This window comes from Macaca mulatta, chromosome 8 (assembly GCF_049350105.2).
Source record: "Macaca mulatta isolate MMU2019108-1 chromosome 8, T2T-MMU8v2.0, whole genome shotgun sequence".
Lineage (NCBI taxonomy): Eukaryota > Metazoa > Chordata > Mammalia > Primates > Cercopithecidae > Macaca > Macaca mulatta.
In genome coordinates, this window is record NC_133413.1 from 11691235 (window position 1) to 11719133 (window position 27899).

The window sequence follows — 27899 nt, forward strand, 5'->3', positions numbered from 1 at the left end:
TTTTGTATTTTTTTAGTAGAGACGGGGTTTCACGTGTTAGCCAGGATGGTCTCAATCTCCTGACCTCGTGATCCGCCCGTCTCAGCCTCCCAAAGTGCTGGGATTACAGGCTTGAGCCACCGCGCCCGGTCAATAATCTTATCTCTCAACTTGTATTTTGTACGCAACATTCAATGGGACAATGAATGGAGCATGCACATGAACAGAGGAGACATGCTGGGTGGCAGTATATGCATACAGAATTAATTCAGGAGAGTCTGTGGACAGTTATAGAAACATATTATCAGAAGACTTCTTTCAGAAAGAGTATTAAGGTCTCCGTTGAAGGCATAATGAGATGTTTCAAAGAATATGAACAGTAATCAATTTTCGAAGGGATCCAAAATCAAAATCAAGCTCCATTTTTACTCTTCTCTTCCTCACCCACCTGCCTCTGAGCCCCACTATATCCATTTACTCTCAGTTGTAGATTCCTCTCTGGGAGTGGCACCTATGTACAGTGGTGAGGCCCCAGGGGCCAAGTCCATACTAGGAAACGTCTCTGAGACCAAAGCTGACTGATTAAGGGTCAACATCTAACTCAAAGTGGGGCATCAGATTCTATCTCAGGGTTAGCAACAAGAGTGGACTTGAAGTCAAGACAGAGCAACTTTAAGGGAGGACTCTAATGAGAAGGTTGACATACCTCTGCAGCTGAAGTTCTTGGAGCTGGCTTGGTTCTTCACTTCAAAATTCTTGGTCCTGAATGGTGCGTTTCTGCCTCCAACTGTACATGCAGTATTTACTATAACTTCAAATATTTACCTGATCCTTTACAAAGGACCTCTAGTTTATAAACAATACCTTTCATTAGCTAACTCCACTACTAGGTTCTAGACCCTCCTAGTCTAGCTGATCCTGCTGCCACCCTTGGCCCAGAATTTATGTCCTGCTTCCAGTATCCTACTTTCTGATTAAATTTATTCAACTGAAAGTAGATTGTTGTTTCCTTAATACAGGTTTCAAGGCTTCTCATTGAGCAAAATCTCTAGCTATAGAATTTTTCTCATGTCAATAAGTTCAGTAGGAGCAGGGAAATAATTCTGTTTTCAGTCACAAATACCAATAGGACAAATTCCCATACCAATCGAGTTTGTCATATATTCAATTATCTATGACAATAAAATCCATGATATGCTAAATGTTGTCATCTTTCCCCACTCGGATTAACCTATCCCTCTCAAGTTGGATAAGCTTCTTCTTCCTAGTCTAAGTTGAAATAAGACTATGGGGTTTCAGTATCACTTTTCCGTTGTTTTCTTAGTCACTAAAAAACTACAGGCCAAACAGCTTATTAGAGATTGAATAGTCTCAAAGCACTTCTTACGGTAAACCTTTATAATGGCCACTTGTTTCAGAAACAGATTCACCATAAGCATAGATCTTACAATCTGCCCAAAGTCATAGGAATTAAAAGGTAGAAAAGAAAGAAATTTTCGGGCCCTAGTTAGTCTTCAGGTCAAACTAAAATGTTTAATCGTACTTCATACTGCAGACAATAAAATTCCCATTTTTAGATACAAGAAACAATTTGGGGCCAAGCGTGGTGGCTCACGCCTGTACTCCCAGCACTTTGGAAGGCCGAAGCGGGCGGATCACGAGGTCAAGAGATCCAGACCATCCCAGCTAACACTGTGAAACCCCGTCTCTACTAAAAATACAAAAAAATTAGCCAGGTGTGGTGGCAGGCACCTGTAGTCCCAGCTACTCGGGAGGCTGAGGCAAGAGAATGGTGTGAACCCAGGAGGCAGAGCTTGCAGTGAGCCAAGATCGTGCCACTGCGCTCCAGCTTGGCAACAAAGCAAGAATCTGGCTTGGAAAAAAAAAAGAAAAAGAAACAATTTGGTTGTCAAGTTACATGTTTTTCAAACATTTTTTATGTGGCACCTGATGACAAAGATTACAAAGGAAGTGTTCAGTTTAAACAAATGTATAAGGACAAGGACTCTGCACACCTAATTTGACACAAATTTTTTTAAATTTTCTTAGTAAGATAATTTACCACAAATCTCAAAATACTTCAAAAACAATCATGTAGGCACAAATATGAGTCCACTACCTTATCTGCTTTTTTATAATTATTTTAGGAATACTTACAAGTATTATTCTTGTCTATCTGCCAACATAAAGAAACTGCTACTTATCCCAAGTGACCAAATCTTTAAGCATTTCCGAGAAAGCAGTTTTAATTGTACTGAAAACAATCTACTGCTCTTTTCAGGAGATGCTCAATCTAGATAAATTTTGCAAAACTGTTGTGAGATGTTTTTATATGTTTGCTATTGCTGCTCTAACAAATTATCACAAATCCAGTGGTTTAAAGCAGTGACAACAACAAATTTATTATCCTACAGTTCTGGAGATCCTAAATCTGACACAAGTCTCATTGGGCTAAAATCAAGGTGTCGGCAAACCCCGTCTCTACTAAGAATACAAAAACAAAATTAGCCAGGCGTGGTGGCGGGCGCCTGTAGTCCCAGCTACTCGGGAGGCTGAGGCAGGAGAATGGTGTGAACCCGGGAGGCGGAGCTTGCAGTGAGCCGAGATCGCGCCACTGCACTCCAGCCTGGGTGACAGAGCGAGCTTCCATCTCAAAAAAAAATAAAAATAAAAAAAGTAATCATGGTGTCAGCAGGGCTGAATTCCTTACAAGTGACTTTGATGAAAACCTGCTTCCTTGCCTTTTCCATCTTCCTGGGGCTACTCCTATTCCTTAGCTCACAGAACCCTTTCTCTCTTTTCAAAGCCAGCAATGGTGGCTTGAATCCATCTGAAATTATATAATCTGACTTTCTCTCTGCCTCACTCTTCTACTTCTAAGGAATCTGGTGATTACTTTGGGTCCACCAAGACAATCCATGATAATCTTCCCATCTCAAATTAACTGATCAGCAACCATAATTCCATCTGTAACCTTATTTTCTGTTTGCAATGTAAAGTAACATTCCCAGGTTCCAGGAATTAAGATGTGACGATCTTTCAACCATTACTTGCTTACCACATAGAGCATGTTACTTCTTATAAAAAGTTTTTAAAGTATAACATTATATTTATATGGTTCTTTCTAATGTGAGATCCAACAGTACTCTCCAGGTACGCCAACTCCTATTTCATTGTTCTTTGCAGCAGACCACAGTGGCCCTCAATTACTCTAAGAGGAACAAAGTCTTCAGTCGTCCCTATTGCTGATAACTCCATATCTTAACAGCCCATAACTTAACATGTCAATTGGATTATTTACCACCTAACTTCACACACACACACGTTTTAGATATAAATTATATAGACTACATTATAATTTAAATATAAATTCTATAATACTGGCTGCTTTAACATTTTTTCTGAACCAGGATCTTATCTGGGTTGATATATTACATTTGATTGAATGAATCTGAGTTTTATCTAGTTGAATAATCACAAGCTAAGGTATGTGCCTTACTTTTCTAAGGCAAAGGAGGGGGAAGAAGAGAAAAAGCCTAATTTTGTTTTTGCTCTCTCTCTGAGCAGAATCATAAAATATAATTTTATAACAAGCAGTCCCTAAAGTATAAATAATGGGGAAAAAAAACTAGCAGAAATCCTATTACATATTAAATAATTAACTGAAGTTCTGAATTGGGATGGGAAAAATGGGAATTACAGTAAATTGCTTTTATTAGTTCATTTAGATAACCAACTTTAATTATGGTATTAAGTGATACTATCTTTATAAAGTCAGCTTAATCTCCCCTAAGAAGCCAATTTGCTTACTTTTTAGAAACATACCATCAGATCTCTATTTTTTCTTGCACTTTCAGTAAATATAAAAGTAAGTGGAACAATATAATGTAATACAAGAAGCAAATTATTTCTAATCATGTTATTTCACAATCAAAGCAGTTGCCAACTACTGAGCATATACTTTCTAATTATTATACATATAATATGGAGATATTGTACAAGGGTGCTTCACATATATTATCTCACTTAATCCTCTTAACAATTGTATGACATACAGCTATTACCCTCATTCCCATTTTAATACCGAAAGAAGTAAGTAACTCACTCAAGTACCAGGTCTCTTTGACTCCAAACACTATTATATAATGCCATTCAGCTAGAAAACAGAGTTATTTTTTTTTAAGTCCTAATTGTTAGATTTTAAATAGCAGTTTGAATTTTGGGCTCCCAAGAAAGATATTCAGTGAGGATTCCCTCAGTCTCTGCATATAAGAAACATTAAACCAAGAATTGTTCGAAAGTATAGAGAAAGAAAGTTGCAGGAGCTTTGTTTCTCTAAAACAATGTCACTTGTTCAATTCAGCCTTTCTTACTTCCAAAAGGCTGCAGAACTGTTCTTTATGAAGGAAATTACAACTTAATCCTTTTCTTCCAGTAGTCTTTAGAAGAAGGTATTCCATTGTCTTCAAGCTGTCAATATTGTAAATGAAAAGTCCTTTGCCTAATTTTTTTCCCTCTGTAGGCAACTTATTCCTTCTTTCTGGAAAAGTGCAATACATATCTTACTCAGTTTATCCTTTCTCATCAATCTCATGTGGAGCTCCTTAAGCCTTTTCAATCTCAAGATAGGTTTTTCTTGCTTATCATTTGTTTAATTATTACTGATCTCTTCCATCAGACTTTTTTTCTTTTTTCTTTGCCTCTGAAACTCATATCATGTGTAAGGTTTAAAATGACGTTGACATTCCTAGATTTATTTACCTTTTTCTTCATGATTTCCATGTTTTAACATTTTTCTCTGTACATCTCACACGTAAGCTTCCAGGCTACTAACATGGTCTTTAATTCATCTACTAAATTCTTTCCTCTGAAAAAAAAATTAGGTGGTGGATTTTTTTTTGTTGTTTTGGTTTTAAGTTTTGGCCCCAGGAAATATCTTCCCCACTTTATACTTTAATTTCCCTGGAAGATATTATTTTTTTAATTCAGGTATTTATCTGGCTTCTTTAGCAGTCCTGAATATGTATTCTGATTGTTGTCTTAATTATCCCTTCTGGCTGAGATGGGCTGTCATTTTTCACTTGGTTTGCTGGGCTTCATGTCTAGATGTTGGGGTATTCCACAGTGAGAATCCCACATGTGTTAGAACACCACACATCTCTTTTATCTTTAGAATGATTTTCTGTGGACACCAGTAAGCTGTCTCTTCCCCAATGAGAGGCACCTAGAAGAGGCCTCCAAAGGGAACATACTCTGTCTCCTTCACCCTTGAGAACTGTAGGGAATAAGGAGAGATGGGGATGTGGTATACATGTAAACTGTGTGAGGGCAGTGAGACTTAAATAAAGATTCAAGAGATTTATCAATCTAGAAGCCCCATCCTGCAACTTCAATTTAGCAACCTTCTCAAGATCTCTGTTATCAATTATAGTCATCTGCAAGTAACAGAAACCATTGTCTATCTTAGACTGAAATGACAGGAGAGTAGAGGACCAACCTTAGAAACACATAAGAAGCTGTAGAGCTCGGAGGAGGAAGCACAATTGTCTTTTAGTAGGAAACATTATGACCAGGCCACCGCCCACACTGAAGCAACAATCTGCTGCTATAAATGATTCCTTACTACAGCTAAGATTTTTGTATTCAAAATTCTACATTTACAGAATGAAGTGCATGATTAGACAAACCAAGGCTATCCCCTGACTGCCGAGAAGTAGAAGGAAGGAAGACGTGACGCTACCAGTTTCTGCATTCCTCTCAGTAAGGAGTGCCCACAGTTTAAAAATCTCCAAATCAGAAAAAGAATTGGACACTAGTTACTCAAAAACAAAAAATGGAAAAAAAAAAAAAATCACAAATGTCCCAGATCATCTTTTTTTTTTTTTTTTTTTGAGATGGAGTCTTGCTCTGTCGCCCAGGCTGGAGTGCAGTGGCGTGATCTCAGCTCACTGCAAGCTCCAGCTCCTGGGTTCAAGCCATTCTCCCGCCTCAGCCTCCCGAGTAGCTGGGACTACAGGCGCCCGCCACCGCGCCCAGATAATTTTTTGTATTTTTAGTAGAGACAGGGTTTCACTGTGTTAGCCAGCATGGTCTCGATCTCCTGATCTCGTGATCCACCCACCTCGGCCTCCCCAAAGTGCTGGGATTACAGGCATGAGCCACCGCACCCGGCCGACTCCCAGATCTTGTATCAGACTCCATGAAAGGTATGCTTATAATTTGCTTTTAAAATGAAATTCTCAAGCACTAACAGTCTCAAAACAGTCTCAAAAAACCATACAGGCTGGGCACAGTGGCTCACGCTCAGCTACTTGGGAGGCTAAGGCAGGAGAATCACCTGAACCCAGAAGGCGGAGGTTGCAGTGTGCCGAGATCAAGGCACAGCACTCCAGCCTGGTGACACAGCAAGACTCCGTCTCAAAAAAGAAAAAAAATTCATATAGCATATATTCAGAAAAGCTGTTTATTTTAGTGTTTTTGGAGACTGTATTCGAAGGGCAGAGAGAAGCAAAGATAAATGTGTAAGTTCTAAAGGCAGAAAATGTGTTGATTTCTGAGGTAAATTCAATTCAACATTATAGTATAAAAACTTGCACCATTCCTAAGACCTCAGTCTTAAATAGTTTAATTATATAAGCATTTCAAGGTGATTTTAAAAATAATCTCAGTTTGAATTTTCTTCTTTTTGATGGTAAATAGCATCTATGAAACAAACACATGGGTTCAAGATTTCTAAATGGACATTTTTTTTTTTTTCTGAGACGGAGTCTCGCCCTGTAGCGCAGGCTGGAGTGCAATGGCACCATCTCGGCTCACTGCAAGTTCCACCTCCTGGGTTCACACCATTCTCCTGCTTCAGCCTCCCAAGTAGCTGCAACTACAGGCGCCCACCACCACGCCCGGGTAATTTTTTTACATTTTTAGTAGAGACAGAGTTTCACTGTGTTAGCCAGGATGGTCTTGAGCTCCTGACCTCATGATCCACCCATCTCAGCCTCCCAAAGTGCTGGGATTACAGACATGAGCCACCACCCCCGGCCCTAAATGGACATTTTTAAGAAATGTCAATAGAGGACAAACAGAGGAAATGGGAATTCTACACTACACAGTAGCATAATTCAGGCTGAGATTTTAGCACCAACAATGAGAACAGTAATTAATAATGGCAATTAACATTCACTGAATGTGCACTCTACCTGGTACTCTTCTAAATACTTTATATGTACTAGCTTATCCTCTCAGGAACACTGTGAAGAATAGTATTCCCATTTTACATACAAGACAGAGGTCAAGAAAGTGGTCCGTGGCCTCACAAAGCTGGAAACTGGTGGGGTCAGGGCATAAACCCAGAGCATGTGCTTTACAGCAATCTGCCCTGATGTCTCCCATAAGCTGGTGGTAATGTGGCTTGCCTGGGCTCTAGCTTTTTAAAAATATCAAATGTGTTTGCTATTCTACCCCACATACAGAGATATGATTAATCTTTATAAAAATCAGGTCAGTATTTCATCATCGAGGCAAAAACCTTTTAAAAATCTATTTTGTATACTAATCTCTCAAAAACTATTAGACTCCAGCAAAAGGAAAAAAAAAAAAAAGGCTTCCAATTTTTTTTTAATCCAGCTGTCCCAAAGTAGAACTCTACCTTACAGAGAAAAACCTCAGAATTCCTTAACCATACTCAAAATCCAGAAAGTAAGATATATAAGCTATTACAGGTTTCAGTGAACCTGAGAATAAACCTCCTAAGAGGTTTCTGAAAGCTAATTAAGTATACCAGGGTTTACAACCAATTTTGACTCCCATAATAACTATGATACATACTTTAATAGCAACTATATCCTCATTTATATTTTGAGTATAGTTTCAAAGGTGCCCTTCCCCTTTCCTCAACTTTTATAAGGTACAAGAACTTAAACAGAAGGAAGATAATATGTGCCAAAGCCTACTGAGAATTGAGGAAGTAGAGTGCTGCAGGGATCCATTCATTAAAAACTCAAGCCCGATATCTAGTCCTTTATTTCAATAGAACCTAGATAAAAAGAGCATTTGCATTATGGACTTTTGAAAGGGGGATTAAGAGGAGGAGGACAGAAATACTAATTTCAATAAGACATTCAAAGGACTGATAAAATGAAAACTTCGGAGGTAGAGGCAGGAAAACAGAAGACTGAAGACTGGAAAGGATAATATTTTAACAAAGTGAGAACAGTATAAAATTCTGACTAATGACTGAGAAAAATCCAGTGGCTGTGACAACAAGGTGAAGCAAGAAGCAGTGACAGCAGAGAAGTTGAAAGTCTAGAAGACTACGTAGGAAATACATTCCAAGCTCAATAATACTTATCATTTACAAAAGCAAGTAACATAAGAGGCTTTGTAGTCAGGGAGAGGATGTTATAAGTTGAAGCTTCTCGAGGTAGTTTTATGTAATGGCTTGGTCCAGGATGTGGCTATGTTAGTGAGAGACTTAGGAAGAAATGGGAGAGTCAATTGAAACTGGAAGATGTGAAAAAGCGGAAAGGAGAGGATATCCAAAGGTCATGCTAGTGATGCTGAAGTAACAAAGGATAATGACAGAGAATGTGATTTTTTTAAAAATAGTTTTATGTCAGGCATTGCAATAATTTGAGGAATATTGAAAAATATATTAGAAGCTGCAATAGATGGCTATGAGGAGGGAATAATCTTAATCATTATTAAGCACCACCACTATATCTTTTAAAATGGCATATCTATTTTAGTTGCATCATTAAAGAACTGATTATGCTAAAGTGGATGACATCTGGGAAGACAATTATGTAAATCAACCTGCCATAGCTAAACAAACATCCACTATCTCAAGTATCAAGAAATAGATGACACACTCAACAGAAATTATACTTGCCCTCTAGAAGCTTTAGATTTCAAAATAAAAAATTATATACAGCAAAGTAAAATGGGAATATATATATGAGAGAACAAAATGCTGATTGAATACAGCTTCATTTCATCTAGATACCTAAAATGATTGAAAAGTCCAATTTGTTTGAAATTGCTTTTTCTCATGACTGTGGCACATGTTGAAAACATTAAGTTCTGAACTACTGTATTCAAAACACTCAAAACCCCATATAAGGGCGGACTACTGTACTAGATGACTTTCCTTTAATCAACCTCAAGTGTTCAAATGTCATCCAACTCAGTAGAATTTGTACTTTATAATGGCTGTCATTGATGGTAAGATAGAAAATGTCCAGTCTTTAAAAGAGACTATAAATTAACTAAATCTGACAACAGTAATCCATCAAAATTGAGTTTCACTCAGCTGGCATTTGACTGCATTTGGAAAGTTAATGTTGTGAATCTTCCCCTAAGTAACTTTAGATTACCATCTCTCTATTTACCTTTTGATGGAAAACAACTGCTTCTAGAAGAAGCAATAAACCCCTCCTTACCTATTCTGAGGAAACACTTTTTATACTACAAGAAAACATACGAATGAACCTTTATTTAAAATTTAGATATTATCAAATGATACTTACCAATGCACACATCGATTTTCCCTTTAATAGCAGCTTCATGCAGAGGTGTATAGTTCCAGTTATCCCTGGCATTTGGATCAGCTCCTTGGCACAATAACAGACTCACAACCTCAGCATGGCCAAAAGAACAGGCATTATGAAGCGGGATGAGACCTCCATCATCACGAGCATGGACGTTAGCACCCATCTGTAGTAAGTGTTCTACAACATCCTTCCTTCCAAAACCTAAAAAGAAAGGGAAAAATGTCTTGTATATAGATTTGATTTTGTAAAAAGAACCATTGGAGTATCTGTAACAATATCAACAAGAATGAACAACTGAAGTATTGCACTCTATAGTAAATGCAGTAAAACAAAAGAAACATTAGCTTCATTCAAACTGACTCATTTCACAGAATTTAGAACTAAGGAAGCTCTTCCTTTAGTCTTTGGGCTGTTCATTCAAAAACACGTTTTCTAAACACTTAATATGTGCTGTGCAACAGTGCTAGAAACACAGAATAAATATGACAAGACTTGTCCAGGAACTCACTTTCCCCTCATGCTTCACAAGACAAAACTGTATATAGAAACTCATCTCTACATTCATAGAAACAAAGGTTATTTAAATACTGCTGATACGCCAGGTGCAGTGGCTCACACCCTCACAGCACCATGTGAGGCCGGGGTGGGCAGATCACCTGAGGTCAGGAGTTCAAGACCAGCCTGGCCAACATGGTGAAACCCCATCTCTAATAAAAATACAAAAATTAGCGATGTGTGGTGGCAGGCGCCTGCAATCCCAGTTACTTGGGAGGCTGAGGCACAAGAATCACTTGAACCTGGGAGGCAGAGGTGGCAGTGAGCTGAGATCACACCACTGCACTCCAGCCAGGGCAATAGTACAAGACTGCATCTCAATAAAATAAAATAAAATACCATAAAATAAAATATAAATAAATAAATAAATAAATACTGCCGATAACCGAATCTAAGACAAATCACAACACACAGCACTATATTAGGGAAATTGGGGGTGAATGTATGGGTATGAGAAATACGTGGTGAATGCTTGGTCAAGGGGAATTTTGAAAAGAACTAAAGATGATGCCAAAATATCTATTCCTGGGGCTAGTCGTCAAACAAGATGAAATGGGTGGTGAACTGAAACAATTCAAGCTTGGATTCATTGAGTTTGAGGAAACAATACGGCAAATGAGTGGGAATACAAACACTTGGAAATATAAAACCAGAATTTTATAAGAAGTATCAGTTTTCAGACAAAAATGGGGGTTTAGGGGAGTCAGAGTCTCAAGCAGTCTAAGGATGAGGTAAACACTTAGAAAGGTAAGAAATATTAAGAAAGTACAACATCATGGAAGTCAAGGAACAACAACATTACGCAAAGTCCAGTATCATGAGGATTTAATGAGATCAAAGGAGAAGAAAAAAATGGCCACTGGTAATTTTAAACAGTTTTAGTACAGTGGTAAAATTACAAACTAAATTGTAATGGGTTATAAAAGGAAACTGCAAATATATTAGCATTTTTATCTTCACAAGCTAGAATCTTAATTACTGATTCTTTCCCACTTTAAATTGTATTAGGTATCACTACCTCTACTATGACTGTGTAATATTGTTAGAAAAATGGCATCTTAAATAAAAATAAAAGACAGTAAAAGAGTCACATCTTCCTCCATTGTGTGCATACATCAAATAAAAACCACGTGGAAAAGAGTAAGGGGAAAAAAAGAAATTTATCTCAAGAGAAGTCTTCCATGCTATCTATAGAAATTCATTCATTCCAGAAAAGCAGGCTCTGAGAAAAAGTCTCCAAAGTAAAGCATACATTTCCACAGATACGTATCATAAAGTCAGAATGAGGTTTCCATGGAAAATATCCTTCAAATTAAGCTGATAATTTTAGGTGAAAAGGTCAATTTTGTATTAGTAATTAGATCAGTAAAAGCATAGGGTACATGCTCCAGTAAATTGTCAGCATCTCACCAGGGTTCTTGGTTTTGTTTTTTAAATACCTGCAGAACTTTACGGATGTTAGGTTTTAATTCTCTAACTTCAACTTCCTTCCCCCTACCATCACAGCGCTACTCTCCCACTGGGCCATAAGTGCTGTCCTGACCCAGGAAGGTTGAATTATTCTCCTTCTCTATGGATCTGAATAAAGCGTAAGTGCAAACTTCCATTTCCCTAATCAGCACAAGCCCTTGAGAGCAGCCATGGGAGCTGAGTCCTGCAGAGCCACAGGGCTGGAGCCGCCCAAGGCCTTGGGAGCTGACCCCTTGCATTGGTGTGGCCTAGATGTGAGACATGGAGTCAAGGGACATATTTTGGAACTTTAAGATGTAATGACCGCCCTGCTTGGTTTCGGACTTTCACGGAGCCTGCAGGCCCTTTGTTTTGGTTGATTTCTCCCTTTTGGAATGTGAGTATTTAGCCAATGCCTGTACACCCATTGTATCCTGAAACTAACTGGCTTTGATTTTACAGGCAGAAGGGACTTGCTTTGCTTTGAACTGTAGACTTTTGAGTTAATGCTGGAATGAGTTAAGGCTACTGGGGACTATTAGGAAGGCAATATTGTAATTTGAAATGTGAGAAGGACATGAGATTTGAGAGGGGCCAGGGAGTGAAAAATATGGTTTGGATTTGTGGCCCCACCCAAATCTCATGTCAAATTGTGATCCCCAGTATTAGAAGAGGGGCCTGGTGGGAGGTGACTGGATCATGGAGACAGATTTCCCTCTTGCTGTTCTGGTAACAGTGAGTTCTCACAAGATCTGGTTGTTTAAAAGTGTAGAGCACCTCCTCCTGCTCTCCTCTTCCTCCTTCCCTGGCTATATAAGACATGCCTGCTTCCCCTTCACCTATCACCAAATTTCCTGGGACCTCCCCAGCCATGCTTCCTGCACAAGCCTGCAGAACTGTGAGTCAATTAAACCTCTTTTCTTTATAAATGACCCAGGCTCAGGCAGTTCTTTATAGCAATGCAAGAACGGACTAACACAGCCATTACAAAAACATTTTAAAAACATTTTTGCCATTACTTAAAAAAAAAAGTCGAAATAAATTTCCTTGTACATGTGTCCTATCCATTTAAGATAAATGTCTCAAAGTAGTAGTACTAGATCGAAGGGTATAAATTTAAAATTTCCCATGTTGCCAAATTGCCCTCTATCAATTTTCATTTTCAACCAAAATCCTGTGGCCATTCTGTGCACATTTATAAGCTTTACAAAGAGGTAAAAAAAAAAAATGCATTGTTATTTACTTTTTTCAGTTCAGATATTTGCTTTTTTACTGTTGAAAATTAAATATATGAATACAGTTGAACTCTCTCCCTCAATCCTAGTCCCTTCTTTGCTTCCCCAGAGATACTATTACATAAATTCAATGTTTGTTTTATCATGCTTATTATATACTTTTCAATGTGTGTTTTTAAAAACTTGTTTATATATTTATATTTGATACATTTCATGTTATTTATATATTATTTCATATTCTATGTGATTAGAATATATTTCATATATTCACATTATTATTGTCAATATCATATGGTTCAATCTATATTAGTGGAAGGTTGATAACCATAAGCCATCCTTCTGGCTGATATGGTTTGGCTCTGTGTCCCTATCCAAATCTCATTTTGAATTGGAATCCCCATGTATTGCAGGACGGGCCTAGCAGGAGGTGACTGGATCATGGGGGTGGTTTCTAATAGTTTAGCACCATCCCCCTAGTGCTGTCACATGAGTGAATTCTCATGACATCCCGAGGTTTAAAAGTGGGTGGCAACCAGGAGGTGGAGCTTGCAGTGAGCCGAGATCACCCCACTGTACTCCAGCCTAGGCAAGAGAGCGACACTCCCATATCAAAAAAAAAAAAGGGAGGGGGGTGGCACCTCCCTCTTTCTGCTGTCTCTCTCCTGCCCCACCATGGTATTGCTTCCCCTTTGCTTTCTGCCATTGTTGTAAATATCCTGAGGCCTCCTCCCACCCAAGTTTCCTGTACAGCCTACAGAACTACGAGTCAATTAAAACTCTTTTATTCATAAAATTTATATCATAAATTACCCAGTCTCAGGTAGTTCTTTATAGCAGTGTGAGAATGAACTAATACACTGGCCAACAGAAAGACTCAATTTTTCTCAGACTCAATTTTGCTTGGGAATTGGGCAGGAAATAATATACTAAGAGAAAGCCAGCCCTTCCCCAGTCCAGGGAAGGAATCCTAATTAAGTCAATCAGGTAATTTCATTCTGCTCTGCCAGTGACTGGCCATGAGGACAGATGGGAAAATCTAGAAGCTTCTGGAAATATTTTTCCTCTTCTACACCTCCTACAGAAGGTGTGGGAGGAAGAGTGCCCTTTCTCCTCCTCTCCCCCTTCCTCCCAACAGTTAGAAAATTCAAAAGAATTATTTTTTTTTTAAGCTGGCATAAAACGCTTACTATGTTCACAGAACTGAAACCAACTCTTGAATTTCCTACCTCTACACTTCTTATCAAGCAGTAAAATAAATGTCCTTAGGCTTTAAGTCAGCTGAAGTTTTAAAATACTCAGTGTTAAACCCATGCGAATTGATATAAGCATCTGTTCCTATGTTTACTAAGTATTCACATTTCACCTCTTGTCAGTTCATTGTCTTGGCCATTTTCCTTTGCGCTATTTGTCTTTTTCTTATGATTCTGCAGGCGTTCTTTACATATTCTAAACATTAATCTTTTCCTACGTGGATTGTGCTTTATATATAAAATTTAAGGAAACCTTTCTGATTCCTATACTGTTCCTACATTTCATCTAGATTATAATTCTTTCACATTTAGATATTTAATTAACTTCTAACTATGGTGTGAGTTAAAATTTTTATTTTTCCTTTTCTTTTTGGTTAGTCAGTTTGTCTATTTGTTAGTTTAACTTTAAAATAAGTCTAGATATCTAGTAGGGTAGAGTTGACCCACCTCGTTCCTCTTAAAAACTTATCGGCTGGGCGCGGTGGCTCACGCCTGTAATCCCAGCACTTTGGGAGGCCGAGGCAGGCGGATCACGAGGTCAGGAGATCAAGACCATCCTGGCTAACACGCTGAAACCCCGTCTCTACTAAAAATACAAAAAATTATCCAGGCGTGGTGGCGGACCCCTGTAGTCCCAGCTACTCGGGAGGCTGAGGCAGGAGAATGGCGTGAACCCGGGAGGCGGAGCTTGCAGTGAGCTGAGCACTCCACTGCACTCCAGCCTGGGGGACAGAGTAAGACTCCGTCTCAAAAAAACAAACAAAAAAGGAGAGATTCACTTGTCTCACACAATTTGTCAAGACAAAGGCAATCCCAGCACACATAGCAGTTTATCAATGGTATTAGGAGCTCCTTAGAATCTTTCCACTCTGACATTCTTAGCATCTCCACTTGCTTGTTACCTCACAGTCACAAGAGTGCTGTATCTCCAAGCCTCATATCTAGGTTCTCAGACAAGGGAGAGTAAGTAAAGGGTTGGGGGTGGGGGCGGGGGGTGGGGGTGAGAGCTTTCTCTCTTGACGTTTTTATTATTAAGGAAGAAATCGCATCTCCAGATACTTTCATATATAGTTCACTGGCCAAAAATCTGTCATCTGTCCAGCTACCAAGAAAACAAAGAAGGCTAAAAAATCAAGTCTTTTATAGCCGGACACACTACTGCCTTGAACGAAATCTAAGATCTGTTAGTGAAGAATTAGAAGAAAACAAATTTGGGGTACATAACCAACAGTATTTGTAACAGCTTTGTAAGTCAAGGGTAAGAAGATTGGATTTCATTATAAGTACATGGGAAACCATTTATTAGGGAAATTACTTGATTCTATTTAAATCTTAAAAGGATCATCTGTCAGCTATGTGAAATACAGACTGAAGTGAAGAGCAAAATCAGAGGGACTAGTCAAGAAAAATTCTGCAGTAGTCTGGGCAAGAATTGATAGTGGGTTGGAAAAAAAGAGTGAAAGTATAGCTGGGTCAAAGAAGAAAGAAACGGATAGGTTTTAAAGCAAAGATGACTGGCTCTCAGGTTTCTAGCTTAAGCAACTCTATTTTTAGAGGCGCCAGTTGAGGAAGGGTCAGGCAAAGCAGGTAGCAACAAGAAGTACCCTGATGAACTGCTTTTCCCCAACGACTATATCAAGTAATATAATGTGTAAATTTCAGCACATTCTTTCCCCCAAACAGTTCATGAGAAATAATGACATTATATTACATATTCAAAGCAATTTAAAAATATACTATGTGGTGTGCTGGCAGTGAGGAAACACAAATTCCTAACACACAGCCAAATCCCAATATACTTAACAATTTTCCTTATTCTAATAGTAAAGAGGTGATTAAGGCCTTTCAAAAATATTTCAATATCAAATTTAAGGTCACTGGTATCTATTCCTTATTCCCTTATGTTCAGCATTTTAAACCTGCCTAAAATTAAAGCTTCCACGGAACAACGATGGCCAATATTAAATCATATAACTGACAACTATGACTTCTGAAATTGAATAAAAGAGAAAAATCTAAGGTGTTTGGAGTATTTTAAACTGATGTTTTTTATCTATGGCAGCAAAATCACATCTTAAAGTCATTTTCCCCCTAATTGGACTGTCAGCAAAACTGCAACCACTGTATATCACTTGAACTATTAATCTTTTAACCTACACTTATATACCAAATGAGAACATTTATATTACATCTCCCATGCTTTTTAAGTGTAAAAATATCCCATTACACCCAAAAGATAAAGTAACTGTAAACTAACTTTGGGGTTGTCTAGAAAAATAACTCATGGAATTCTCTCATATATATCTATTTTCCTAAATTAAATTTAATTTGGCCTCAGGTTGCCTCCTTACATATTTTACGTTAGGACTAAAGGTTTCTTCATACATACATCTAACTGGATATGTAAACTGAATGTAACCTACTCTTGTACCAATCACGAAGATTCAGATAAAGGCAGCTAAATGTTCAAACTGTGTTCAAATAAGGCAAACAATAAGCTGTAAGCAATCAAGCTCCTTCTATACCTTACTTTTGTCTTCTGTACATCACTTACCTTTTCTATCCGTAATTGTTACCTGACCATGTGGCAGCCCTGGAATTACTCTGAACCTATTCTGGCTCTGGAGGTTGCTTGATTCATATCATTCTTTGCTCAATTAAACTGTTAAATTTAATTTGACTAAGGTTTTTCTTTTAATATCTGACATAAATGATATCAGAGAAGCTGAGTTGGGAAAGATAAAAAGGCACCTGGTGACAAATGTGACTTGTTCACCATTATCTTTAGAAACATTAGGAAAAACTAGAATCTAAAATATGAGAATGGCTTGCTATATATATATAATATAAATATTACTTTCCCTATCTTAAGTATTACCAATCCACTTTCATCCAAAATAAAAAGCAAAACAAAAATTCTTAACAATGAAAATATTGCTTTCAATGAAACAAAATTCAGCTATGACATATTTATGCAATAGCTATGAGTTTTGAAAAAAGGTTTTTCCTGGCCAACAGACTTGCCATTCACTAGTTGAACACTAGCAGTTCAGACACTTATGAGTATCTCTAAAGACCCACTAAACACGGTAATTCACAATTTTGCTAAATTAAAACTCTGAATGACACCTGTATTTTGGCTGATGTGCAGAAGGCAGCCTCAAAATTATAGAGGGGTATATAGCACAACAGCCCCATCTCAACATGACCTCATTCTACTCACTTTCTTGTACAGGTCTATCTTCTAAAGTTCCTTAAAATTTTCTCTTTTACTGTATTTCACGGAGAAAATGTATCTGCTACAGTGATAGTCCCAAAACTAGGAATTAGGGAAAGACTTGTGACATGAAACAGAAGACAACTCCCTGAGAGAAAACATAAGAGAGAGAGCGGATGGGAAGAGAGGAAATATTATAGAAATAATTATAAGACTTCCGATAATTAAAGGAAGAAGTAAAAGTTCAGATTAATATAGTCATGGAGTGCCAAAGAGCATGGACAGTTTGTAGCAAAGTCTAACAACAACAAAGGCTATAGTCTTTCCGAAAGAAAATGAATCAGCTAAAAACAAAAAACAAAGAATCAGTTGACTGAAGTCAACCTTAACTATGAGAAAAGATATTTTGATACTTAATTTCATATATAGCTAACTTTATTTCCATGTAAAAGTGAAATTAAAATAATCTCAGATATGCAAAATCTCTAAAGTGAACACAGAAAGATCCTGGTTAAAAATATTCATGACAAAAACGAGTTCAGTAGTAAGTGTGTGAGCATATGTCTATATATCATGAATTAACTCAGTACAAATCTATCCTCTCTCAAGACTTAACACTGACTAATAATCACCCTAACAAATAATTACAATATAGGGTTACAAAGAAAACCAAGTCTGGAATAGAGAGCTTCCCTAATAAAGTGATATTTTGAGCTAAGATCTGAGGAATAAGCAATTTACCAGACAAAAGGATAGGGATAAATGTTCCAAAGAGAGTAAGGCACAGTAAATCAAGAGGTGAGAAACTCTTCATATTCAAATACCTAAAAAAGTTCAGAATGGTTCAAACAGAGAGAAAGAAATAAGAGACTAAAAATGGCAACAACATGGAATCGTCAGGCGCAATAGCTCACGCCTGTAATCCCAGCACTTTGGGAGGCCAAGGTGGGCGGATCACAAGGTCAGGAGATTGAGACCATCCTGGCTAACACGGTGAAACCCTGTCTCTGCTAAAAATATAAAAAAATAGCCGGGTGTGGTGGTGGGCGCCTGTAGTCCCAGCTACTCGGGAGGTTGAGGCAGGAGAATGTCGTGAACCCAGGAGGCAGAGCTCACAGTGAGCCGAGACTGCGCCACTGCACTCCAGCCTGGGCGACAGAGCGAGACTCCATCGCAAAAAAAAAAAGGCCAAACTGGAATCAACTAACTTTCCGCCACAGAAATCATGAAGAGAAGCAGATCATCCCTCAAAACCAACACGGTATATCCAAACTACAAGTCCTTTATTTTACGTATGTCAGCGTGAAGACTAAGACCATTACCAAAGTGACATAATTCAAATTTCTGCTATATGAACTTAGATACAGGTTAAGAAAACTGCTAAGTATAGATGGATACCTATATATACATCAGTCTTGGCAGCCAAAAGGAAAAAAAGGCTACAAGGATTCTTGAAATTCTGCGGATAGTTTTTGGTCTAGCTTCCTTAAATTCAACATAGAATTTGTTGTAGAGATTACTCTGAAGGCCACAGTAGGGAGGCAAAGGTTAACCATAGGACAATGAATGAATCACAGTAACTAGACATCAAATGAAAATGCAACAAAATGTCCCTGAATATAATTTTTTAAAAAGAAAATCTACCTCTATTTTAATGGTTGATTTGTATTTATTTATTTAAGAGACAGGGTCTTGCTCTATTGCCCAGGCTGGAGTGCAGTGGCATGATCATAGCTCACTGCAACCTTGACTTCCAGTGCTCAAGTGATCCTCCCACCTCAGCCTCCCTAGTAGCTGGGGCTACAGACATGCCACCACACTGGCTATACGGTAGATGCATCTGACAGCAATGACCTGACCTGAGCATACCCTGAGAATGACACTGTATGGCAGAGGCACCTGAATGTGTGGTCACAGTTCCAAGCTAGGGAATCCGAGAGTGGTCAACCTGGAGATCCATTCCGTATCTACAAGGGACATCTGAGCTCCAAGTCCATCCTGTGGAATGGAACATGGGCCATACCGAGGATTGAGGCCCTTTGTTTTGGGTTAAAGGTTGCCAGGTGGAGGTTGCTGGGGGAGGCTGTTAAGTGAAAATACTATATTAACTGCATGCTTTTTGCAAGCAGTTGGTTATTCTACCCATCCTAATGCCAGTGGGCCATGTGGTAATTCTGTCCACCACACCAGCAATGGACTGGTGGTTCTGCCCAGCCCGCTGCGACTGGAATCTCTCCCCTGTATTTAAGCCCCCAGGACACATTATGTTTCATTCATTGGCTCAGGGTCTCTTTTTTGGCCTCTTGAACCTGGTGCTATCCCCATTACAGTCAGTAGGGGTACAGCACAACATCCGGCTAGCTTTTTAATTTTTTTTGTAGAGATGGGGATCTCGCTTTATTGCCCAGGGTGGTCTCAAACTCCTGGGCTCAAGTGAACCTCCCACCTTGGACTCCCAAAGTGCTGGATTACAAGTGAGCCATCACACCCAGCCTGTATTTATTATTCAATAAATGGTTCAAAAAAAATCTGGCACCTGCTTAGAAAAGAACAATTTTTAAAATATTTACCTCTAAATGCATCGCAAAATAAATTTAAAATAGATCAAGGTGTAAAATGTCAAAATGAAACCATAACGAAATTAAGTGGACAGTTGCATGATTTCAGGATAGAAGAAGCAATAGAAGAAAACAAACAAAAAAAAATTAAGGCAACAGATTTGAAAAGTTTATAGATTAAAAAAATGCTTTTTAAGGCAATAGATTTCAAAAGCTTACAGATAAAATTTTAAAACAAGCCAGGAAAATATTCGCAATGACTTTAACAAAGCACAGATAGGCCGGGCGCGGTGGCTCAAGCCTGTAATCCCAGCACTTTGGGAGGCCGAGACGGGCGGATCACAAGGTCAGGAGATCGAGACCATCCTGGCTAACACGGTGAAACCCCGTCTCTACTAAAAAATACAAAAAACTAGCCGGGCGAGGCGGCGGGCGCCTGTAGTCCCAGCTACTCGGGAGGCTGAGGCAGGAGAATGGCGTAAAACCCGGGAGGCGGAGCTTGCAGTGAGCCGAGATCGCGCCACTGCACTCCAGCCTGGGTGACAGAGCCAGACTCCGTCTCAAAAAAAAAAAAAAAAAAAAAAAAAAAAAAAAAGCACAGATAACAAAGACACCAAAAGGCAAAAGAAAAAAAGAATAGGAAGAGATACAATGCCAAAAAAGTAAATGCCAATTGTCTTTTAAAAGTAAAACAGTGATCTAAGAAATGCAAATTTACTAAGTATTGGTTTTATCAAACAACTAAAATGTTTTCAATGTTGACGATTAGAGGCATGTACAAAAATATTCATAGAAGCACTATTCATATAGAACACACATAAAAACCACCCAAACACTCAACAGTAGAATGGGTAAGTAGTGGTATATTCACACAATAGAATTCTATAAACAATGTAAATGAACAAACAACAACTAAATAAGATAGATGAATCTCCCACAAAATAGTACTGACTATATAGTATCATTTATCACAAGTTCAAAACAGACAAAAATCTGAGTGGTAGAGGGGTAACGACTCAAAAGACATATGACAGGAGCTTATGGATTGCAGATAATGTTCTGATTCTTGAGCAGGGCGCTAGTTACCCAGGTGTATTCACTTTGTAAAAACTCAACTCCCTATGCACTTAAGATTTGGTTTTTTTTTTTTTTTTTTTTTTTTTTTTTTTTTTTTTTTTTTTTTGAGAGGGAGTCTCGCTCTGTCGCCCAGGCTGGAGTGCAGTGGCGCGATCTCGGCTCACTGCAAGCTCCGCCTCCTGGGTTTACGCCATTCTCCTGCCTCAGCCTCCTGAGTAGCTGTGACTACAGGCGCCCGCCACCGCGCCCGGCTAATTTTTTTTTGTATTTTTAGTAGAGACGGGGTTTCACCGTGGTCTCGATCTCCTGACCTTGTGATCCGCCCGCCTCGGCCTCCCAAAGTGCTGGGATTACAGGCGTGAGCCACCGCGCCCGGCTGCACTTAAGATTTGTACATGCTATGGAGCTATGTCCCCACTAAGAAACTATGGTAATAGCTGATGTTGTCCAGGGTGTGATGACAGGAATTATTAGAATATTTTAGGAAACCAAATGGTATTTGTTCCCAATGATAAAATCTGAGCTTTCAAGGAAATATTAGAATTCTGTAACACTTGCAACTGTCACTATAAGCTGAACAGTTTCCCAATTCTAAAATACTTTTCTGATGAGATTGGTGGTAATATTAACAATTATGCTTATTATTTTTATTACAAAGTAAAAATGTGTCCACATTTGGAATATCCGCATAGCTTCAAGAACCAGTATTTTCTAAATGATCAAGCACAGGTATACCTATTTCTGGATTCTAACAATGAATTCTAACATAGCAGAAGTATAAAAAAATTCACTGATTTGGCTTCAGATTCTACATTGCACCTACCCCTTAGGAAACTACTACTTATCAAGTGTGGGTGTAGAATCAAAAAGAAAAAATGCAAAATTATCTGACAATGTTATTAAAATATTTCTTCCTTTTCCAACAGCATTTTCTGTTTGAAGCAGGATTTTCTTCATATACTCTAACCCAAACAATATACCACGATTGGCAGGTAGAAGCAGATGAGAATTAGCTATCTCCTATTAAGTCAGACATTAAAGGGACTTGCAAAGTGTAAAATAATGCCTCTTCTCATTATTTGCTTTAGAAAATAGTTTTTTTTTTTTTCACTAAGAATGATGTTTACACATATATTTACATATAATGGAGTTTACCATTTTATTTTTTAAATTTCTAGTATTATATTGGTTTTAAATTTTTAATATGGTAAGTCTCCATAGACACATCCCACATAAACAAAAGTTACTTCAATTATTTTTAAGAATGTAAAAGAGCGCTGAGGCCAAAAAGTTTGAGAAACACTGCATTTTTACTATAAGCTTTCTTAAGGGCAGGAAATATTCCATTCTCATAATCTTGCTCGTATTTCTCAAGCTGTTACTGAACTACTCTAAAACCTTAGAGCTCAAGCCAGATCCCTGAGAAACAAACCAAGGGGGAAAAATACACCATGGAATTGCCCCAGTGACTGTTAATTAAACAAGTTGCATGCAGCTTGCTTGAATTTCCATAAACGCTTCATTAATGCTGAGTTTCATACTGCCAGAGAATGTCTACAGTCACTCTCAAAAAATGTGAATCAACAGCTAAGATGAAAACAGTGTCCTCAACATAATTGCTGAGATTCAGTCTATTAAATGTACTATTTTCCATATTTCGTGTTGGTAATATTAAGAAACTCTCCAGGACAAGAGAGAGACTAAAACGTCCACTATGATACCCCCATTTTTTTCACTTAAATGTGGTAAAATATACATAATATAAAATTTGCCATCATAACCTTTTTTTTTTTTTTTTTTTGAGACGGAGTCTGGCTCTGTCACCCAGGCTGGAGTGCAGTGGCGCGATCTCGGCTCACTGCAAGCTCCGCCTCCTGGGTTCACGCCATTCTCCTGCCTCAGCCTCCCGAGTATCTGGGACTACAGGCGCCCGCCATCACACCTGACTAATTTTTTGTATTTTTAGTAGAGATGGGGTTTCACCGTGGTGGCCGGGATGGTCTCGATCTCCTGACCTCGTGATCCACCTGCCTCAGCCTCCCAAAGTGCTGGGATTACAGGCGTGAGCCACCGTGCCCGGCCACCGTAACCATTTTTAAAAGTAGAGTTCAGTGGCATTACATACTTTGAAACTGTTGTGACTCCAATATGTTTCACTTACTGTTCAAAAAATTTTTAACTTCTTCCATGAGTCCAAAACACACAGCAAAATTTATCTACAAGATTTTCTAACAACTCTAGATAGTATTTTAAAGAAAATAGTTACTGGCCTGGCGCGGGGGCTCACGCCTGTAATCCCAGCACTTTGGGAGGCCTAGACGGGCGGATCATGAGGTCAGGAGATGGAGACCATCCTGGCTAACATGGTGAAACCCCGTGTCTACTAAAAGTACAAAAAAATTTAGCCGGGCGTGGTGACGGGCACCTGTAGTCCCAGCTACTTGGGAGGCTGAGGCAGGAGCTTGCAGTGAGCCGAGATCACGCCACTGTACTCCAGCCTGGGCAACAGAGCAAGACTCCGTCTCAAAAAAAAAAAAAAAAAAAAAAGAACAAAGAAGAAAAACATAAGCTGGCACCTAAAGACATTAGAAAAAAATAGTTAAGATGTATTCATTAAGTGTAATTGTATGTAATTTATTTCAAAAATACCAAATTTCCAGTCAACATGAGAATAGCCCAAGCATTTGGAAAAGGAGACCTGTACATCTTATTAACAGGACTGATGAGAATGTCAAAATGGTTTCTATGGTTGATAAATATTATCAGAATGAGGGCATGAGAACTTTTCAATGTCTTATTATATATATAATATATATGTCAACTATATATAATTTGACATATATAATGTTATATATATGTAGACACAAAAAAGTGTGTATATACACACTTTAACAAGGCATCAGGAGGTTTAGTTTATTTTTACTTTATTTTATTTTATTTTATTTTATTTATTTATTTTGAGACGGAGTCTCCCTGTCGCCCAGGCTGGAGTGCAGTGGCACGATCATGGCTCACTGTAAGCTCCGCCTCCCGAGTTCACTCCATTCTCCCGCCTCAGCCTCCCCAGCAGCTGGGACTACAGGCGCCCACCACCACGTCCGGCTGATTTTTTTATGTATTTTTGGTAGAGGCCGGGTTTCACCGTCCTAGCCAGGATGGTCTCGATCTCCCAACCTTGTGAGCCGCCCGCCTTGGCCTCCCAATGTGCTGGGATTACAGGTGTGAGCCACCGCGCCCGGCTGGTTTAGTTTATTTTTGAACTAATGACACAGAGGCTATAGCTTTAAGGTTTCTTGAGTCAATCAGTAAATTCAAAACAAATTTTGTTCAGTTTGGACTTGTAGTTCATGGAAATCATCTGCTAACTACCAAACACTTCTTCACTTTAAAAGAAAATCTACCACAGAAGAAAAAATATACAAGCCCAAACATCTGCCACCTACCAGCAGTTTAGTTTATACTGAAAACGCAAAAGAGATAGAGAAAAAATTTTACATCACGTTATTTTCCCTTTTCCAAAACCAAAATACATAAATAAATAAATAACTTGTCTAAATTGAATGGGGACCTGACACACTCCAAAAAACAGCTTAAAAAAAAAAAAAGTGGCCGGGCGCGGTGGCTCAAGCCTGTAATCCCAGCACTTTGGGAGGCCGAGGCGAGCGGATCACAAGGTCAGGAGATCGAGACCACAGTGAAACCCCGTCTCTACTAAAAATACAAAAAATTAGCCGGGCGCGGTGGCGGGCGCCTGTAGTCCCAGCTACTCAGGAGGCTGAGGCAGGAGAATGGCGTGAACCCAGGAGGCGGAGCTTGCAGTGAGCCGAGATCGCGCCACTGCACTCCAGCCTGGGCAACAGCGTGAGACTCCGTCTCAAAAAAAAAAAAAAAAAAAAAAAAAAAGTTTAAGCTCACACTGCTTTAATTCTATAAAGATACCTGAACAAACTGGCAAAACAAGTTTCGAGAAAAGAACTCAGTAACTAGCTGTGGGGAAAGCAAACTTAAACATCTGATGAAGCCTTGAAAGAAAAACAATGGGCAGACAAAAACAAAACACCTAAAACTTTCTTCAATTACTTGAAATCAAAGTGATTTTTTTTTTAATGAGCCTCAGAGTTATCCTGAGCTCCCAGACTTTAGTAGAAATCCCTAGGAAACCCACCCTACTCAATTTTTCTTACAGATATAATGCTTTTTATTCACCAATAAACTAAAAGTTCATTTCTGAATGTTTCTTTCTCGTGTATGTTTCATTTGTTTTACTAAGCCCCGTAAAGGGAGGTTTCACCTAACCCTCAGACTCCAACTCATCTTATCTTAACTAATCCTACTCAATTCTTACTATAAATATCTATTAATGATGCATGGTATTAGGTGCCTTAAGAGCAGGGTTAAACCAAAACTTAGCTATCAGAAGAATAAACATAAGCCAAAGTAGCTTCAAGGACAATGACACGGGGAAAAATAAAAATTTAAGAAGCACTGCCCCTTCAATTTTTATCTACTGCAATTTTTTTTTTTTTTTTTTGAGACGGAGTCTCACTCTGTCGCCCAGACTGGAATGCAGTGGCGCGATCTCGGCTCACTGCAAGCTCCGCCTCCTGGGTTCAGGCCACTCTCCTGCCTCAGCTACTCCCACAAGTAGCTGGGACTACAGGCGCTGCCACCACGCCCGGCTAATTTTTTTTTTGTATTTTTAGAAGAGACGGGGTTTCACCGTGTTAGCCAGGATGGTCTTGATCTCCTGACCTCATGATCCACCCGCCTCCGGCCTCCCAAAGTGCTGGGATTACAGGTGTGCGCCACCACGCCCAGCCATCTACTGCAATATTTTATAGTAAGCTACCCAAAGATTCTTTGTCTATGACACAAAAGGAGGCTGTTAAATATATTAAAGACTAAACTACTATATAGTGCTTTCCCCCTCATGTTATCACACAGCTCATGTTTATTCCTTTCCAAAACCAAACCTAACATTAAAATAAAATTTATTTTCTCAGAATTATTTACATTCCTTGATTACTTTTCTTCTGGATGCTAAGCTTGAGGTTTTTTTTTTTTTTTTTTAACATATTTATGCTCACAACTCGACCTTTGATGATATGCCTCCTATCCTCCCGATGTATTTCTCTGGCCTCTTAACTGTCAAAGAATCACTTCACGTCAAGAAAGAACACCTGGCCTGTAACCTATTCAATTCATTGGTGGGGTAGGGAATGCTTTACAGGTGACCGGACTACACTTACCAAAAAGACTAAATAGATTATCAGGAAGAGACTTTATCTATAAAATGCCCTTAGCACAATGTCTCCAGTTAAGGTTCCTGAGAAAATGTCTCATAGGTTATATAAACGGAGGTATAAATTTATGATGTTTCATAATTTAAATGCTACCACTGTAAAAGATGATCCTGCAGACCTTACTAAAAGACTTGATCTATTCTAGGCCAGAGCAGCATGTCCAACACAAGAAAAAGGGACAAGGGGGATTACCTTAACTATCTCAGACCTTTATTTTTATCTTTGACATTATTTAGTAATTAATTTCTGTAAAAATGAGCAATGAAAGAAACTGATGTCAAATACATACAAAATTCTTACAAGAAGAATTTGGAGAATAACTTCCCCATAGACAATTAATACCTAATAGAAAAAAAATGCCCACAAAACAGACAAAATTATAATCAATTATTTTAACACTAGCTAAAAGAGAATATGAGAATGATACGCAAGACATGAAAGTATAGCATACGCCTGAGTTAGAAATAAAAGGACAGAGTTCAGAAAATAATTCAAAATAAAAGAAAAAATAATTTCAAGAAGAAAAGACTAAACAAGAAAGAATACAAAATGGAAAAAAATGCCACAGATGATACCTTATAACAGAGGTCAGCAAACTACAAGCCATACACCAAATCTGGCCCATCACCTATTCTCATAAATAAAATTTTACTGGAACACAATCACACTCATTCATTTACATATAGTCTCTGGATACTTTCACAGTATAAAAGCAAAACTGAGTAGCTGTGAGAAGGACCATATAGATACAAAGCCTAAAATATTTACTATCTGGCCATTTACAGAAAGTTACCAACTCCTGCCTTAAGGAAAATAGAAGATGAAAGGAGAAAAAAAGTTAATAAAAAAAGATTTTGTTTTTAATAGGATTCAAAAGAAAGTGACAGTTATCAGGGGTTGGGGACAGACAGACAGTTATAGTTTAATGGGTACAAGAGCTTATTTAAGATGACAAAAAATGTTTTGGAAATGGACAATGGTGATGGCTGCATAACATGGCGAATGAACTTAATGCCACTAAATTGTACACTTAAAATGGTTAAAATGGTAAATTTTACATATATCTTACCACATTAAAGAAATGGAGCAAGTAACAAATTTAGAAGAGAGGCAAAGTTTCAATATACATAAAAAGAAAAGAATAACAAAAAGTATAATTTGAGAACTTTTCTGAAATAAAATATCTGAAACTATGTAAAGAAAAGGCATACCACATACCTGAGAAAATATATCTAGAGAAACGAACACCAAGACATACGTAGTAGAATATCTGGTCTTTAATGGAAGAGAAAAAAAAAATTCTTTGCCTATCTAGGAAAAAAAAAAGGCTAAGGGAAACTCCCATTCTCATCAGACCTTCAACATTAACAGCTCTTAGCAGGTCCTTGAGAACCAAAAGTTCTCAAGTATGGAAGAAATGATGGCCAGATACAACATATAAAAGGTAAGTAAAAACCCTATAGTTCTTAGATTGAATTGGAAGTATCAATATTAATGAGGTAGATTAAAACAGATTGTCAGAATGTCTTAAAAAGCAACACTCGGCCGGGCGCGGTGGCTCAAGACTGTAATCCCAGCACTTTGGGAGGCCGAGGCGGGTGGATCACGAGGTCAGGAGATCGAGACCATCCTGGCTAACATGGTGAAACCCCGTCTCTACTAAAAAAAAAAATACAAAAAACTAGCCGGGCATGGTGGCGGGCACCTATAGTCCCAGCTACTCGGAGG

At 38.4% G+C, this 27899-nt stretch overlaps 1 protein-coding gene across 2 annotated transcripts in view; it reads right to left on the bottom strand.

The window, feature by feature from the left end:
* TNKS (tankyrase) overlaps positions 1-27899 on the bottom strand; it is a 227584-nt gene that overhangs the window by 192646 nt on the left and 7039 nt on the right. For both annotated transcript variants that reach the window (XM_077942368.1, NM_001261281.1), the window contains 1 exon segment: positions 9504-9728. In XM_077942368.1, coding sequence (XP_077798494.1) covers positions 9504-9728 — 225 coding nt within the window.